This window comes from Papaver somniferum, unplaced genomic scaffold (assembly GCF_003573695.1).
Source record: "Papaver somniferum cultivar HN1 unplaced genomic scaffold, ASM357369v1 unplaced-scaffold_103, whole genome shotgun sequence".
NCBI lineage: Eukaryota > Viridiplantae > Streptophyta > Magnoliopsida > Ranunculales > Papaveraceae > Papaver > Papaver somniferum.
In genome coordinates, this window is record NW_020619159.1 from 380,975 (window position 1) to 399,584 (window position 18,610).

General features: G+C 38.0%; 1 protein-coding gene and 1 long non-coding RNA gene across 4 annotated transcripts; both read right to left on the reverse strand.

Annotated features, from left to right (window-relative positions):
* Window positions 1-4,694: 4,694 nt before the first annotated feature.
* On the reverse strand, window positions 4,695-5,989 carry LOC113327544. Its single transcript, XR_003348994.1, has 2 exons — window positions 5,814-5,989; window positions 4,695-5,606 (listed from the first exon to the last, which is right to left on the reverse strand). It is a non-coding gene; the product is annotated as an uncharacterized LOC113327544 (long non-coding RNA).
* Window positions 5,990-14,275: 8,286 nt separating this feature from the next.
* LOC113327539 (glycerol-3-phosphate dehydrogenase [NAD(+)]-like) lies at window positions 14,276-17,053 on the reverse strand. 3 transcript variants are annotated; one of them, XM_026574722.1, is made up of 10 exons: window positions 16,824-17,053; window positions 16,665-16,741; window positions 16,508-16,580; window positions 16,199-16,416; window positions 15,984-16,079; window positions 15,602-15,703; window positions 15,395-15,515; window positions 15,227-15,281; window positions 15,077-15,125; window positions 14,276-14,858 (listed from the first exon to the last, which is right to left on the reverse strand). In XM_026574722.1, the coding sequence occupies exons 1-10, from the start codon at window positions 16,927-16,929 to the stop codon at window positions 14,688-14,690; spliced, it is 1,068 nt and encodes a 355-aa protein (XP_026430507.1). In that variant the 5' UTR covers window positions 16,930-17,053; the 3' UTR covers window positions 14,276-14,687. The 3 variants fall into 3 exon arrangements, with proteins under 3 accessions (XP_026430507.1, XP_026430508.1, XP_026430506.1); XM_026574721.1 differs by having other exon boundaries at window positions 14,376-14,858; window positions 15,984-16,091; window positions 16,824-17,044; XM_026574723.1 differs by lacking the exon at window positions 15,395-15,515 and having other exon boundaries at window positions 15,984-16,091; window positions 16,824-17,051.
* Window positions 17,054-18,610: the final 1,557 nt, after the last annotated feature.

Genomic DNA, 18,610 nt, shown 5'->3' on the forward strand with positions numbered 1-18,610 from the left:
ATCATATGAAAGAAAAAGAAGTGCAGGGAGGGAAGGATGAAAAGGTATAGTCAACAAGTTTGTTGACATGTAGATAATTTCAGCAGGAAAGCAAGAAGTCAAGTATAATTCTTACATTGGTGTATAAACCCATAACAAATATCGACCTGTACAACGACGAACAACCACCAGAATTTTTTGATTTATTGAAAAGTTTCCAAGAACTTACGCCTATTGAATTACCCAGTGTGTTTTCATCTATGAGAGACATACTACATTCCATTGAATTGGTACCAGTATTTTTTTAACCTAACTTAGAAGCATGCCTCCCGCACACTAATTAGAGATCCGTGGACAGGTAGAAGAGTTGTTTCATAGGGATTTGGTTAAGGAGAGAAAGAGCATGTGTGTTGTACCAGCCTATCAGCACCAAATAAAGATGGTTACTGGCGAATGTGTATCGATATCCGACCAATCAACAAGATTACCATCAAGTATAGGTTCCCAATACCTAGATTGGAGAATATGTTAGACATCCTAGTTTGTGCTAAGGTGTTTTTGAAGCTAGACTTACTAAGAGGGTACCATCAAGTATGTATCCGCACTAAGGATGAATGGAAAAGAACGTTCAAAACATCGGATGGCCTCTATGAATGCTTGTAATGCTATTCGTACTTTCCAATGTTCCATATACGTTCATGCACATGGTGATAGAGGTATTACGTCCTTTTATTGACCGTTTATTGTGGTATACTTTGATGATATTTTGGTATATGGACGTACCAAGTAGAAACACTTAGTTCATCTAAGGAAGTTGATGAAGGTGCTTTCAAACAAAAAATTGTATCTCAATCTTAAGAAATGCTCATTTTTGCGCGAGGAAGTAGAATTTCTAGAATATATTGTATCGGTTAGTGCCTTAAAGGCTGGGCCCGTGAAGGTGAAAGATATTATGGACTAGCATGTTCCTCAATCTATAACGGATATGCGTAGCTTTTATGGGTAGGATACGAAGATTTAAACGGGTTAAGTGTCATTATGAATCCCATAACTAAGTGTATTAAAGGGAGAACTTTGCAGTGGACAAAGGATGCTAAAGATTAAGAAGTTTTGACAACTAAATGATGGAAAACAAACCTGGAACATGATGCTTCAATTTTAGTTCTATTAAATTTGGCGTAGCTTTTTGTGGTGGAACATGATGCTTCAAATGATGGAAAACAAAGTTGTAGCATACTTCAGCGAGAAACTGATAAAAACTTAAAGAAAATACTCAACTTATGATATGGAGTTATGCCCTAGTTCGTGCTTTACAACATTGGAGATATTATCTTGCCCATAAAGATTTTATTGAAGCTTTACATTATTTGTAGACTCAAAAGAAATTAAAATCTTGACATGCAAAATGGATTGACTACCTTCAAGAGTTTACTTTTTTCCTAAAGCATAAATTCGGTGGAGCAAAAAAGGTAATTGATGCTCTTAATCGTCGGTATGTGCTGGTGACATCGATGCAAGCTCACGTTTGAGGAAATTAAACAATAATATGTAGTTGAATCATACTTCGGTTCTGTTGCACAACAGTTAGATGCACCCTCAACAACTCCAGGTACCCCATTTGTTATCCATGATGGTTATCTCTTTCGAGGCAACCAATTGTATATTCCTACTGACTCTTTAAGAGAAAAAATTATTTAAGAGCTTCATGGCGGATGACTGACAGGTCATTTGGATCAGGACAAGACTCTAGAGTCTGTAAGAAGTCCTTATTATTGGTCTCCTATGGACGAGGATATTGACAGATTGGTCGACATGTGTTAAGTTTTCCAAATCGTAAAGGGACAGCCCCAAAATACCATATTGGATACTCTGTTCCCCGTTCCACACTCCCTTGGGTATACTTCAATATAGATTTGTTAAAATTGCTGAAAACAGTCGGATAACATGATTGCATCTTTTTTGTGGAGATTAGGTTCTCTAATATGACCCACTTTATCCCTTGTTTCTAAAATAGGTGACGCTTCTAATGTTGCGTCCCCTTTCTTTAACGAACTGGTGCTTTTGTATGGGTTTTTAGGACACATTTGAAATACTTTAAGGAAAAATTCATGATTTACGTTATTCTACTACTGCCCACCCGCTTATTGATGGCCAGATAGAAGTAATAAATCGGAATTCGAGAAATTCATTAAGAAGTCTAGTAGGAGATCATACAATCTAACATCGATAAATGAATAGCCTCGGGATCAGAAAAAAAATCGTTTAGCGAGGTTAAATATTTATTCATTTAGAGAGTTTTTTCTTTCATTTCATCTTATTGATGTCATCTTTAATCTATGCTATGGAATTGTGATAGACGTCGAACATCTGGGAACCACCGATCCTAACGAGAATGATGCAGTTATGGACTCACCTACATGTGAAGAAATTATTGAGTCTGTAATAAATGATGAGAACGATCCTCAAACATATATTATGGTGTCATCAAATGAGGCTTTTCAAGCGACAATCGCCATAAAAAATTATTTTTTATAATACATAACAACATATCCTAGAAGTTGTGCATACATTACAAAAAATTGATGACGGAATGCATTTTGGTTTAGGTGGAAGAAAAAATAATTAATTCTACATGGGTTTTTTTGAGAAGAATTAACTTCTTTCATGAACATTCTTGATTAGTTGAAATATTTGTGTATTTTTTATCCATTAATGTATTTAGCGAGATTATTCATTTATTCATTAGTTAAAAAAAATATTCATTAATGCATTTAGCGAGGTTATTCATTTATCCCATTTGCCCAAATCGGGACCGAATAAAATTATTAATTTGACGAGGTTACTGTATTAGGAGTTGGGACCAGATTTTATCCCAAGACGGCTTCGCCTATAACAATTCAGTTAGTCGTACGACTAAACGAACACCTTTTGAGGCTGCATACGACTACCATTCACAACTAGATTTTTTGCTTCGCAAACTTGGTTCACCAATTCAATCTACAAATAGAATGACATAGTTATGCACCAACTACAAATACAATGCATCACTGACTCTTTCTTTGAACCATATTTTTGATTTGGTAAAGCTCGGCTTCGCCTCACCCCGTTCCGATATGATTTGGTAAAGCTGGATTTCGGCTTCGTCTCACCCAGTCCCGATTTGATTTGGTAAAGCTCGGCTTCGCCTCGCCTCGCCCCGTCCCGATGCATTTTTAATTTGGTATCGTCAAGTTTCTGCACAAAGTTGGGACGCCTAAATTCGGTTTCGCTAATAGTCATCATTAAAATAAGCCATCCGACTAATATCCTTAGTTAATTACCCAAAACAACTTATTGTTCCAAACATGAAAACAGGTACGTGCCTATTTGACAGCTTAGGTAAATACCTATATTACTTTTCAAAATTTAGATTAACATTATCACTTTAGTTACATTATTTGTTGTCTTTGTTTAGCCAATTCATATGGAATTGTTTCGGGCCTTTTCAAAAAAAAAAAAGGAAATTGTTTTTGGGGATAATAATGTATATAGTAAGGTAGTGTATGTACATAAAAGTCTAAATAAAGAAGCGGATAAATTAGCTAAATGGGAAAGATGTAAAAAGGTTGGTTTTTGTGTAAATAGTCCATTGCTAAACTGTTTAAAATGTAATGGTATGTATGCTCTGACTAATGGTTGTGACCTCTCTCTGTATAACTTTCCTTAGTATTAATATATTTTGGGTTTTATTAAAAAAAATATATGAAATTGTTTTGAAGCTTAAATAGATGACCCATGCCGTAACGGTCCGGCCTGGGCATTGGGTCTTTGGATGTCTGTCCCATGAATGTATTTTTAATGCTACTTACTGGTTTCAACATACATTCAACTACCACATGCATTTTTAAACTCTGTAGAAACCTATGTTCTATTACTTTCCCTAATGTACTAATGTGTCATCCAAATCCGGGTGCTAACCGATCCAAACAAAGATCGGATATTCTTATTTTATATCGCATCAATAGTAATTCAAGTCATAGTATAAGCCTCACGTACAGATATTACAATGTAGGTTCATTAACCCACATTTTAAACTTGAAATGTACATGTCCACAATTTAACCCGCATATGGTTCCTGTCGCTAGTGACATTAGTACTTCTTTTTGTTTGCGACCACTGTAGGTTCATTAACCCACATTTTGAAAGCAAGAACATCTACTGCGGTTGACAGTAATACAATCCTTAGATATTTTTCAATTACAACATGGGATAACTCCTTGACGATTATATGTAAACTTGTAGACAGATACACTATACTTGGGATCAATTTTAACCCTTCCTAGGAATAATATCCTGAATAACTATTTCAAAGCTAGGTGCCTCAAAGACTAACCAAGCAGAAAAACAACACAGTTTTTTTTATCTGGTTGCGGGGACGATAATAGAAGTACTGGTAGAAACATTCGATGAATCATTAGAGGATCAATCAGCTATATAAATAAAACGTAAGGATGGAACAATAGTGACAAATTTAGATTAGATTCTGCTAAATAAAGAAGAAGAAAGATGATGCCTTGCCCCTTTCTGTTCAAAATTAGAGTAGAAACGACACCTACCTGTAGTTTGCCATTTCAGGGCTCGACTGTATGAAATGAAAAAGAGACGCTCAAGCATGGGGTTGAAATGTTACTAATGGATGGTGCAAAAGAATATGAAAGTTGTTAAGTGGACACAAATTACACAGACCCAATTAATTTGAAATGATCAATCAAAAATGCAAATCAAAAACAATGTCAAGAGTGATCAAAATAAGCGCAGACCAAAAACCAACAAAATAAAAATTACAGCAATCCAAAATAAGCAGGACAGATACAATGATGCAGAACAGATGCAACGACTCGGTATTGCGCAAGATTACGATCATTTTTGGTGTGTGCTCTTTTCAAGCATAAACATTTCCAGGTGGGGTCAAAGTTGAAGCAATAATGATATTGAGGTGGTAACAAAAACGTTTAATGATAAGATGTTATCGACAAATTGCAAGAAGCATTAAAAGTTCTTTGGTGTGCTACGTATCTGACCAACCATTGAATTCCATATAGACACTTCCATCCAGATGATAGGTTTCTTTTGAAAAATTCCTTCTGACGCCAGAAAAGAGGGGAACAAACTTGACACCATTATCGGCTTAATTCAAAGCAGGCATAGCAAGTTGACCGGTAAGTCACCAAAATAAACAATCACGTTCAGCTTGCCATCACGTTCGGCTGAAATATTCAACTTCGTCTAAGAATTTCTTCTGTAAACAACCCATTTGCACACTGTGCAACCGATTAAACCTAGAAACTTAAATTGTATATGTTGACCTTGCATTGTAACTGGAGTGTGACATCTTATTACCCAGATTATGTAACGTGTGTTTTGAAAACATACTTAAAACAGAATTTCAAGAAGAATACAGTGGCGTGTTAATGACGAAGTGTGTTTTGTAATTAATTACCTCATGGTTCTTTTATGATCGGCCACTGCAAAATCATAAATATAAAGAATACCAATACGGATGTTTAATCTACAGGGTTCTATTTATCCAAAAAGTGATTAACTCTCACCGCCAAAATAACCTTGAGTGTAGAGTGATTTACCCTAACCTGTGAAATTAAAATATTACTTGTTTAATTTCGTTTACTTTCATAATAGAATCTAAGAAAACAATAAAATCAAAATAGATAAGAGAATACCCCCAAATCAAAATAAGCATATAAATAGGATTACAGAAGCATTGATCCATAATTCTGGTTAATAGACTAAAATTAGATCAAGAAAAATAGGATTACCAAAAACTAATTGAGTTTTACCTTGTTTGGAAAAAATGTCCACTTCGATTTTTCTGAGAGATTTAGGAAGATGAGCTCGATTAGTTTCGTCAACTGATTATGCAGAGGTTTTTCTGATGAACAAAGAGATGGAGAAGGAGAACAGAGAGAGAAGAAGGAGAAAAGAGACGAAAGAAAAAAGGTTTTGGCTTTCCTGTATCTAAGACTTAAAAGGTGTAGACAAATAAAGATTTGTGAAATGATCATTTTGGTGAGGACACTTGTCAACGTATGATTGGTTTAAAAAGAATAGGAAAAGATTAAAAAAAGGAAACAAAATTCAATTTGGAATTCGTGAAGATACTTTGCGACGTATGATTGGTTTCAAAAGAATAGAAAAAGATAAAAAAAAAAAAAACTAAATTCAATTTGGATTTTGCGAGGACACTTGGCAACGTATGATTGGTTTAAAAAGAATAGGAAAAGATAAAAGAAAAAGAAAGAGGATATTTGGCAACGTATGATTTTAGAAACTCAAAAGAAAAACCTAACCTATCGTGTTTGGAATTTTATGGAAGTCCAAATTCAATTTGGAAAATCGAGTATCTACCGTATAAGGACTCTTTTTTTCAAATTAATATATAAAGGGGAAAAAACTCCACATATACTCTGCGAAAATAAAATGAAAAATAAATAAAATATACACATATTCTCCAGTCCACCTATTTCATGTGTTTTCCGGCCACAACAAATCAAAAACACATCTCCACGGGCCCGCACACACTAAATCAAAAATGCGTCGCCACAAGACGGGGCGAAGCCCCGCACACAACAAATCAAAAATGCAACCCCACGGGGCGGTGCAAAGCCACGCACACACCAAATCAAAAATGCATTTCCACGGGGCGGGGTGAAGCCTCGCGCACACCAAATAAAAAACGCATCTCCACTGGACGGGGCGAAGCCCCGTGCACAACAAATAAAAAATGCATCTCCACGGGGCGGGGTGAAACCCCGCACACACCAAATCAAAAATGCATCTCCACGGGACGGGGCGAAGCCCCGCGCACACCAAATCAACAATGCATCCCCACGGGGGCGAAGCTAGCCCGCACCCCAAATTAAAAGAAATAAAATGCCCGGTGCTTAGGACGGGCACAAATCTAGTTACGAAAGAAAAGCTCGGTCAGTTTTTGGTTTTGGTTTTTAGGTTTTTTTTTTCCCTTCTTTTATTACGAAAGTTTTAAGTTTTTAGCGTAGGAATGATGTCAATACTAATTTCTAATATCACAACCAATTAATTGAAATGAAAGAGCAGTAGATAAATTACATGTAAACTAAAATCATGAGGAAAAGATATAGTGCAGAAATGTAACGAAACATGAACACAAATGGTTTAACGTGGTTCGGCTAGTGCCTACGTCCACGGGAGGAAGATCTGTAAATTCATTATATGTTTTCGTATGTACATTTGGTAAGAAGAACTCTCTTACAGAGTTCATGAATCTCAAGGAGGATAGAGAGAAAGAGAGGAAAAAGAGGTCCCAAAATTGTCGGTCGGGGAAGAAGAGAGAAAGCCCAAAAAGGGTCCCCTCCTATAACCTAATCGCGTTCTATATATGGGAAAAAACGTTTGGTTCATTACTAAAGTGACCTTGGCGTTATTTTTAAGCAGTCTTGGGATGATACGGTACACTGTGCCGCCTCATATTAACCTGCTTTAGTCATTGATGGTCGCCACGTGGGTGGTGCAGATTATGGTATTTACAATTTGCCCCTTTTCTTGAGTGTTGATAATGAGCGGTCCTTAAGAAAAATCACTTTTTCCATAATCTTTCATGCTTCAGTTGTTGTTTCCTTCATCTAATCTTTGTCGAAAAGATTTTGTGTTCTTCGCACGCACACATGTGTAGTATTCACTTGAATTATTACCGTCCTTGCTCGAACTGCAGCCTCTGTGTAACTCTTAAGGCCCATGGAATCTGCAAGGATTAACACCGCAATTGGCCATGCACCTTCTTGACATGGCTTCGTGACATGTCTTCGTATCGTCGTCAATCATGCACCTTCGTGACATGGCTTCGTGACATCGTCGGCCATGCCCCTTCGTGACATGGCTTCGTGACATCATCCGCCATGCCCCTTGCTCGATTTAGGTTGGAAGTATTCCTGAGGATTATCTCTATGTACATCGTAACATGACTTGTGAATGACCATTATAGTTCATACTTTGTATGCATCATCGTCAGCAGGTGAGTAGCAACAAAGGTCTTCAAAAAGCGAAGGGATAAAGTAAAACAACCCAGCTATATTCCTCTTTTTAGAGATAGCAGGTCTCTTACTCTTTCCACTCTTTTTTTCCTCTAGTCGACCCAAAAGTCCTCCTTTTGTCCTTTCACTTGGTAGTGTACTTCTGATACTGCCAATTTTTAACTGGGAGTCTTTGTAAAAGACCGTGGCTTGATTTTTTGCTTGAACTGGACAACATCTTTGTAGACCTTTTTATCGTAGGGTTGGATGAACAGATTTTTATTTTCGATGCTCCCACGAAGATATTTGGTTGTTGGTCGTATACCTGCAAAGAGATGAACGAGAAGAACTTGTCGTAATCCCCTCACTTGTACTTCGAAGCTTAGATCTTCGGGTTGCTTGAATCTTCGTAGTTGAGCTGGGCAGCGGACGGACCATGCTTCGCCATTGTCATCGGTTTGAATTATCAGCATTATCGTCCTCAGCTTGCAAGCTTTAATAAACTGAGCTCTTTTCTGCATCAGTTGGCTCTACATGCTTTGGAATTCATCATTACGATCATGCTTTGGGTCCTTGGCGTGCTTCCATAACAGTAATAAAACTGCTCAGTACTTGCTGGGCTCTGCTGTAAATGCATAGTAACGGCTTCCATAACAGTAACAGCAAGTACTCTTCTGTACTTACTGAACTTTGGGCCATACACTCTGATTAAACACCTTGGTTATGCTCTTTCATTTATCATCATTATCATTGGACACCATTATCATGAGGTATGAGGAATTCCGAAGCATCCATCGATAAGAATGCATGAAGTATGAGGAATTCCGCAGCAAGCATTCTTCGATAAGGATGCATGAGGAATTACGATGCATTCATTGATAAGAATGCATGGAGTATATATACTTGCTACCATTCTTTGTGGTATTCCGAGGTATCCTTGATCAATGTCGACTCAAGGATTGAATCTGAGAAGGTTTGTAGTCGCATCGTCCGTAGTACACATGCGCGTAGTGATGGTGGTATGGAGTATCCTGTTGAAGGCCATTTGGGGTAGACTGGATGTACTACTCTAGGCTTACATACCTGCATCATTCTGTTACAGTTGTACAAGATGAACGAGTTCTGTTCTTCTTTCGTATGTACTAGCACCTTGTCCTGACTGGAGACAATGGCGCCTGCACCTTTTGTTTTTCCTGAGTATGCCAAATTAGTCCATATGGAAACACAATTAATAATAATAACCAATTATTCCTGTATAAAGGATATATTCTAGCAATACTTGCCGATTGATAGCGCTTTATGAGTGTAGAGGTAATGAAATAAGTATTGTTGAGAAACATATAAGAAGTATGTGGAGTGATTATAGAAGTACACGAAGTAACAATGATCACTAACGAATAAAAGCATGATAAAAATAAGACTCCGCAGTAAGTACTCTTCGACAAGAAGCATGAAGTATAAGAAGTACTTGAAGTACTTGGAGTACTCTTCTCATATAAGAAGTATATGAAGTACTAGAAACAAGAAGTATAAATTGTTGAAGAAGTATACTTCGCGTAAGAAGTATAAAGTGCCGAAATAAGAATTATCAATCCTTGGAGTAGTCTGAAGCACTACCAATAATGAGCATGAAGTATTCTTAAATAAGAAGTATGAAGTATACCCAATATGAAATACACGAAGTATAACCAATTAGAAGTATGAAGTATAAGAGAGAAATACCACTCTTTACCGTTTATAAGGAGTAGAAGTATTGCCCCTTGTTGAATGGCTTGGGCTCTTTTTAGAAGAATTTCGGTAAAGAATATGATACATCGAAGTATTAATACCTTCCCCTATTCTTTACCGAAGTTCTGAAACATCCCTGCAAACAAAGAGCTCAAATGCGTCTTACCCTTTCTCATTGATACATGATTTCTCGTAATTGTCGTGTGCAGCAACAAAAATGGCTGGTGACTGACGAGTATTAACAGCTATGTCCAGCACTCAGCAGTAGCAGCATATGTACATGGCAGCTTTATGTCTTGTCTGTTGCGGATCAAACCATCGATTGGTGCTGAAGTCCATGTTTTGTAAGTGTGGGATGAGTGTTTGATCTCGTAAACTCACAAGGGGGTTTTACCTTGCGTTACGTGTGGACCTGTCACCCCGCTGGCTAAACCCTGTCCAGGGGATTACCAAGCGGTGGGGATCCGAAACTCTCGGTAACGTGGCGTATGCAATATAAACAAACACCCGTTCCGCCGAGCTGCCAAAGGCGTGTCATGTTGGGTATCTCTTTCTTCTGAAAGCCTTCCCCCCGGTCATACACTCATAGACACTTACGGGGGAGTCCTGAGAGATTGCATGTAAGTGCTTTCCCCAGTATGATGTAACAATAAAGATTGTCAAGAGAGCACAGATAGTTGAGAAGAACCTGATACTAGCTTCTTTTTGCAGCTGCTATAGCTCATTTTTGCATCTGCCTGAAGAAGGCTTTTTGCCCGCAGCATTGTCAAGAAGAATAGCTACAGAAAATGCCATTTTAGCGGATTAAAGATTAGCTAGAGAATTGAACACTTATTACGGATTGAATAAATCATATAGATTAGACACAAGGATTACTCAAACCATGTTAAACTAAAATAGATGAGACAGAAAGGAAATAAAACTTATTGGTTCCCATGAGGCCGTGACTATGTTGCGTGATGCAAACTTGCCGTTGAAGACGATAATGACGATCTGCGGTCTACTGGCTGCACGACAGAACATAACGGAAGCAGGAATCTTTTCTGAAAAGAAGTTGGTGTTTTTACAAACTTGAGTTTTGCGTTTATGCCCCCGGTTTTGCTATACATAAAAATGATAACAGTAAGCTTGTGAAATCTCAAACGATTAGAGGTCCTAATAAGCAACATATGTTGTTGTACTTGGCTAAACCTTCCCAAGAATTGAGGCAGCAAATATTATTCATGGTTACTATTAAGAATCAGAGATTGGGAGGTAAAAATGTTCCCTGGTTAATTTTATGCTCGGAGATGATTTGTGTATTGTGGTTCTCTCGTGCTTTGCGGACTACTGCTTGTTGAGTGCCGTCTAAATTTTCTGACAGTTCTCTTCAAAATATCATTTCATAACACCTTGGAATAAACTAACAAGAAGGTAGAGAGGTTAGTACTCTTGGAAATTAACAAAATGCTTATTTTGGTCTAGCGTTTTTTTACTCTTTTACCATAACAAGTAATTTAATGTTACTGAAAATGGTTGAAGGTATTAAAATGAGAAGAGGCGTCACTTAATCCTACCCCTGTATTTTATGAAAGGAAACGACAGAATATAATACATCTGAGATATTGAATGAGACAAACTCTTGTCCATTCGAATGGTATGTAGAGCTTTGTAGATGATTCAAGGCCATCTGCATTTGTGGTGCCTCTCCGGGTGTGCTTGAGGTGCTGAACTTCAAGCCATTGTGCAGTACCTAAAACAATATTGTTGTTGATCTTTCCCTTGCTATGATGGTGTGGTACTTTTGGGTGAGAGTTTTCACAATCTTAATTTGATTGGTAGCACTGATAGCAAACTCTTATATGCAGTGCAAGTAGTGATCATCCACTGAGATCAACCTGCAGCCTTTGGGTAAGCATGAACATGTATAAGAAGAGTAGATCATTTCACACATGAGCAGATAATCCATAGAGAGTAGAGACATGGATTGAACAAACCATGTTAAATTATATCAGATGAAACGAAAAAGGAAATGAAACTTATCTGTTGCGAGGAGGTTGTGATTACGCTGGGTGATATCCTATGGAGCTGGAGCTGCGGAATTGAATCTGCGGAGTTGAACCTAAGCTGAAGCTTCGGAGTTGAATTGAGCTGCGGAATCGAAGTTTGTGGAACGGTATTTGGTCCTCGGAATTGAGCTGCGGAGTTGAGTCTTCGGAAATGAGGCTTCGATGTTGAGTCTTCGGATTGAGGCTTCGGATTGTTGTGGGAAGGCTAGAATCTTCCTTGTCATCAGGGTTGTCGTAGTGTGCGGGTTCACTTTGTTCTTTGGAGTAGAGCATCTTCGTTTCTTCATGAAGTATGGTCGAAGAATAGCGGGTGTATGTCACCGTTGAAGAACCTTCGTTGTTGGTTCCTCGTCAGCAGAGCCTGCGTTGGTGGAACCTTCGTTGTTATCCTCTTTGAATCATGCCGGCATACGTCAGTTGGTCTTCCCACATCGCAGCAACAACAACAGCGTGCTAAATTTCTTTGGCAGGTAACCCATTTGGCCATTAGTCACGAACCTGCATAAAAAAGGGACAAGGAATCGATTGAAATTCTCATGGGAGATCATTCCCTAACATGAACTGCGCCTCCTCTTAGCCTCTACTTTGTATCTTCAACGTAGGCATGGACCATCGTGGTATGATTTTGCATCATCTTCGGTACACCATATACTTCATGTCAGCTGGGTCATCGGCATCAGGACTAGACCGTTGTCGTCTACTTTGATCCTTCGTTGTAAGGCTTTGTACCCTCTTCGTCGGCTTTGCATCATCGTCGCTAGACTTGAGCCGGCCTACGCTGCGGTTACATACGGCTATACTGCAACATTGGACTGGCCATCGGCATCAAATTTGTCCAGTCGCCGTTGAGTTTGCGCTTCGAGATCATCTCCATCGGAATGAGTTTGTATCATCGTCATCGCGCAGCTTGTACGTCGGGAAACTTTGTGCCTCCTTTAGCTTTTACGAAGGGTAGCACGTCCAGTGACTGTACGGATTTTAAGAGAAAAATCAAGTGGTGTTGGGACCGAAACCAACAAAACCAGCTGGAACACATCCCCAAGCTATATAGAAAATAGATCCAAGAGCAATTGTTCGTTGCATCATTTTGGTAAACAAGATAAAAGCACTTGCATGAATTTGTACGACATTAAAGTTAAGTTGGAAAATGAAAACTTTTGTTTCTGATACAACAATTTTAATCCTTCAGTAACCAGGGGTACCAAACAGAAATCACCAAACATTTAATTAACAAGAGAAAATCAAGTAAAGAAGAATCCTAGTGGGACTCTAGAAAAAATCGAGGTTTTATCAGATTGAAAATCAATTTCAGAAACACAAAAAACTTTGAAAGATAGTGAATTTGGAATAGGTAGAATAAATTCTTTCCCCACTCCCAGTTTCTAGCGCCAAATTGTAAATACTAATTTCTAATATCACAACCAATTAATTGAAATGAAAGAGCAGTAGATAAATTACGTGTAAACTAAAATCATGAGGAAAAGATATAGTGCAGAAATGTAACGAAACACGAACACAAATGGTTTAACGTGGTTCGGCTAGTGCCTACGTCCACGGGAGGAAGATCTGTAAATTCATTATATGTTTTCGTATGTATATTTGGTAAGAAGAACTCTCTTACAGAGTTCATGAATCTCAAGGAGGATAGAGAGAAAGAGAGGAAAAAGAGGTCCCAAAATTGTTGGTCGGGGAAGAAGAGAGAAAGCCCAAAAAGGGTCCCCTCCTATAACCCAATCGCATTCTATATATGGGAAAAAAACGTTTGGTTCATTACTAAAGTGACTTTGGCGTTATTTTTAAGCAGTCTTGGGATGATACGGTACACTGTGTCGCCTCATATTAACCTGCTTTAGTCATTGATGGTCGCCACGTGGGTGGTGCAGATTATGGTATTTACAAATGAGATGGCAACTGACATGGCTGGATGAAGAGAAAAATTAGGAATGACATGGCGCAAAAGCAGTGAGGGTCACCGTGCGACGTGGAAGCCCATATGACTTAGGATTTTAAAGGAGTTAGATGATTGACCTTGTACCGCTCCCTTCGGATACAGAGGTCAGCAATGAAGGTGAGGCTTTTGCTGATCACATAGAGAGCATAAATCGAGAAGTGAGAGCAACCATCACCAAGAGCTATGAAAGATATGAATGCGGCTAACGCAAATCGCAAACATAAGGAGAGATATGTTTATGGTGTTCATACGGAAGGAGAGATACCCACGGGGTAGACCTTACAAGTTAGCATCAATAAAGATAATAGGTAGCATCAATAAAGATAATAGGTCCTTATAAGATGATAAAGTGGGTCATCTCTAATGATCTACATACAAGTCAGTCCCATTCTCAAAGTTTTTGATGTATATAATTTTTATTAGCTACTGAACAACCTAATGTCATCCAAGAAGTGCTTGATGTGAAGGAGACTATATATCTAGACAAGCGCTTCATGTGGAGGAGACCTTTCATAGTTGTAAGCCTGTTTTCCAAACAATACAGCTCAAGCTGAAACATTAATTTCAGTTCAGGAAAAGGTCCACAGAATGCAGTTCAGGATAAAACTACAACAGATGAAGGAAATGTCTGCCAAGAGATCTCTAGTAGAAGCCATAATACTATATCATAAGTTTAGAAAGGCTTTAATACACGGATGAGTTGTGGTTGTATTATAATTTCCTAACCCACTTTCATTACAATTTTAAGTATGAATACTAAATGCCTGATACTTTGTTAGAGTTAGCCCAAGACACTGTCAATTCCATGTGACTCAAAGCTGTAAAGAAAGGATGTCATAGGTTTCAGTTCTGTTCGGCTACGTGCCCTGTAAGATTGAACTTTTACGCCGATTTACATTTCAATTAGGATCCAGATTTAAATCCAAAAGTTGGTGTTGCTCAAAGCCTTCCGTAGACAGGAATTTGTGTAGCATTGCCACTTTGTTGAACTATCGCAGAAGGAGGAAGACGACCAACGCATATCTCGTGAACTGTCTTGAATAACGGGAATGACTCTTGCCATCCACGTTGGCATAAAACTTCATAGACTTCTTCTGCTGTTGATACTCCCTTCAAAAAGAAATCACAACATGGTAAAGTTAGTTAGATCAGACTATGCTGCTATTTGTTAAAACATTGTAGTTGAAACATGCATAGAACAAGTCAAGATGAAAACCTTGCTGCAATCAGTTTTTGAGGTCAGTGAAAAGGTTTTCGTGTTAAAGTATAGTTCAATAGGTCATCTGGAAAAAGCCAAAAAAATTATTTTGTGTTTTTACTATATGTACCTGTAGTTTCTGGCCATGCAACAACTCTGCTTCGAGCTCGTGGAAAGACCTGAACATAAGATTAAAAAGAAAGCTTATTAAGTGATAAGACATCTATAGACAAGCATAAATATACATTTGCAACGAATCTCTGGAATAATAAAAAATAACCTCTTCCCGCCGCTCCTTGCAAAAGCATCTGCCACTTTTCTGTTTCTTCCTCCCACTGCCACATAAACACACACAGAGAGCAAAAATCTTAAAGTTCTAATGATGTCCTCAGGGAAGAAAACAGAAGATGGAACGATAGAGAAAAAGAATATGTATATGCTTCCATACTGCATGTAGTGATGAGATCAGCTACCCCACAGCTCTCAAAAAAGGTGTTATCACAAACAGATGGGAACATCAACTTCGAAAATGCTTTCATTTCATTTAAACCGATTCGCATTATTGCCGCCTGGTAAGTTTATTGTTGGTGGAATATTAGATCTCTCTGTGATTGGTATAAACATTGAGGAATTACAACTGACCATAAATTTGTACCTTGGTGTTATTTCCCATCTCCAAACCATCAACAAAGCCTGCTGCAACGGCCACAACATTCTTTAATGTCCCACATAGTTCCACGCCCTCAACATCCCTGGCCTGTTGTTCTATCCATACAAGTCAATTTGGTGGAGGATTTGATATCAAAAACAGAAAGTATATTGAAATTTCATGGCACAATATTGATGGTTTGCTCATGGAATCTATAAAATGTTTGTAGTACTAACTGCATTTTTAATGAATAGTGTCACAGCTGCGTCAGTAGTAACAAATTTCCTTTTGTTTTTGACATTTTATTCGAACAATTTGGATTGATTTCTTCATATCCAATGTTCATAAGCACTGATTGGAATTATTACAGTGAATGTTGAAGACTCACAGCTGATACATGAAAATAAGGAGTGCCGAAAATCTGAACCCATCTTTGTGCAACCTCTTCGTCTTCTTTGTATCCAACTGTTGCTTCGCTAAACTTCTGCAAGGCAATCTACATAAACCGAATCAATTACTTACTTACAACCGTATTGGATAACAAATTTAGTTTGCTTTGAAATGAACAATTGATGATTCTAAATTGAATCCATTTTGCACTACCTCATTGGCAATGTTAGCACCCATGAGAACACAACAATTGACACCAAGTTGTTTACTGATAAGACTGGAAATCATCTGAGGACCTTCCGGTTTCACCTCCATACCCTTAATGAGAGAAATTGCTTCAGCATCTCCTTTAATCTTTCCAACAAGTCTCTTGCATATACCTTCCATGAATTGATGTGGGGTTACAAATACCAACATATTTGCATCCTTCACTGCAGCAACAATAACAGAACCATGAAAAAAAGAAACAACATAATTTGCATCACTTTAAATATACTCAGCATCTTTTCAAAAATTTATTACCTGCATGCTCCAACTCTGGGTCTGCCACAACATTGCTGCCAAGCCTTATTCCAGGCAAATACTTGACATTTTCCTGTTACATCAAAAACAAAACTTCTAAAAGAAAATGAAGAAAAAAGATGTAATTTTATCAAACAGAGAAAATGGGGATACTTACATTGGTTTTATTGATGATGTCTGTGAGTTTCTCACCATTTGGTAAGGTTTCCTCAAACACCCACATTATAACTTCATCTGCAAAAGACAGAACTGAAATGTTTCTTACATTTTCTCATAGAATTTCAAAGACAACAGATTGGGGTGAGCTAACTCTTACCATGAAACGAATTGAGCTTTAAGGTATTGGATGCAATAAGTTTTGCGGCAACACTACCCCAATTACCACTACCAATAATGGTTACTTTGTATTTCTTCTGAATCATTTTCTTCGGAGCAGGGAGAGAGAGACAGAGAGATACAAAAAGCAACAGAGAGAGATAGAGATTTTGGAGAAGAAAAAGAATAAGAAGGAGTTTTCTTTTCTATAATTAGGGAAGAGTTTGTTCGATGAACACAACCACAATTGCAAGCAACAAGAAATAAGAAAGGGAAATTAGTTTCTTTCCATGTTATTGGGAAATATAAGAAGAATTAATTGAATGCAGGAGAGAAAGTCAAACGTCAAGGACAAGTCAAACACTGATTCGTTTAGGTGGCACTGCTGGGTGTGCAGATATCCTACTTGACCTTGCCACCACAACATTATTCGTCGGCATCCAATTCAATAGACACGGATTTTAAATTTGACATCCACATCCGATTCAATATCCAACGGATTTGCATCCAATAGATGAACGGATCGGTGCGGATAATCCGATGAATTTGTGTTAGTTAAAATTTATAATGAAAAAATAAAGCCTATATAGATGACTTCCTATAGAACCTACACGTTTTCTAGAAAACACCTAAAAATTCTAAAACTATCCATATATTTTCTAGAAACTATATAAATGCCCTTAATTTGACGGGTATGGATGTCCAAGGGATCGCATCCGGGTCCAATCTGTAATCCGTTGGATTTCAAAAATTCCATCCGCGTCCAACCCATTAACGAATGTTCCGGGCATCCATCTGCACAAATACATTTGGTCCCGGTAAAATCCGCGGATGACGGATAAAATGTTCACCCCTAAGCAGAACCAATAAATCTAAATAGAAAGTAGAAATTTACGTTTAAACTCATATTAGTTGGGTTTTAGACACTCTAATCCTATCCTCCCAAGCCTAGTACTAAGAGGTCCAAATTTACATAATGAGTTGGTCCATTTATTAACGATTCAGTCCAAAACTCTTCCTTTTCATGCCAATAATGGCCCCGAATAAAAATCGTGCATTCATTTGTTCACAAGCCATTCTTCACTTCGTTGTCCTCAATCATCAGAGCTCTGCATCGAGAATGAAATTTTATTACTCCTTTCAAATTAAGGACTAGTTTTTTTCCCGTGCTACGCACCGGGCATCTTTTTTAACCATGTTTATGATTTGGTGTGATGTGGCTTCGTCTTATCCCATCATGCATTTTTGATTTGGTATGGCTCGGCTTCGCCCTCGCACCATCGCTTAGGATTTTTTCTATTCGGTGTGGTACCGATGCATTTTTTATTTGGTGTCTTGCGGCTTTGCTTAGCCCCGTTGCCATGTATTTTTGATTTGGTGTGGCTCGGTTTCTTCTCGCCTCGTCGCTTAGGATTTTTTATTTGGTATGGCCCAGCTTTGGCTTGCTTCGTCGTGTATTTTTGTTTTAGTGCCATGGGCGGTCGCGATGCATTTTTGATTTGGTGTGGCTTAGTTTCGCCTCGGTCCATCGCTTAGGATTTTTCGTTTGGCGTGGGTCGGCTTTGCCTCTATGCCCACATAAAACACGAAATTATCTAACTATTATTTCTAATAACATGATCTGAGCAATAACAAAACAAAACATTCCTAAATGGTAAATTTGGATGCAAAATGCTCATGAACAAATAGTACAAAGAAATTGTTTAGAAATTTATTCTGCCTCATCATCCATATTCTGTTTCAGTGTGTGGAAACACAATCCCGGTAACGGTTGGTAACAGGCTAACA

What these genes read in the sequence shown, in the direction of transcription:
- LOC113327539 (XM_026574721.1), bottom strand. Translation starts at nt 16,929, where the DNA reads ATGATTCAGAAGAAATACAAAGTAACCATTATTGGTAGTGGTAATTGG. An exon ending in CCCAGAGTTGGAGCATGCAG is followed by an intron (nt 16,417 to 16,507) that starts GTAATAAATTTT and finishes TTGTTGCTGCAG; the next exon opens with TGAAGGATGCAAATATGTTG. An exon ending in GTGCTAACATTGCCAATGAG is followed by an intron (nt 16,092 to 16,198) that starts GTAGTGCAAAAT and finishes CGGTTTATGTAG; the next exon opens with ATTGCCTTGCAGAAGTTTAG.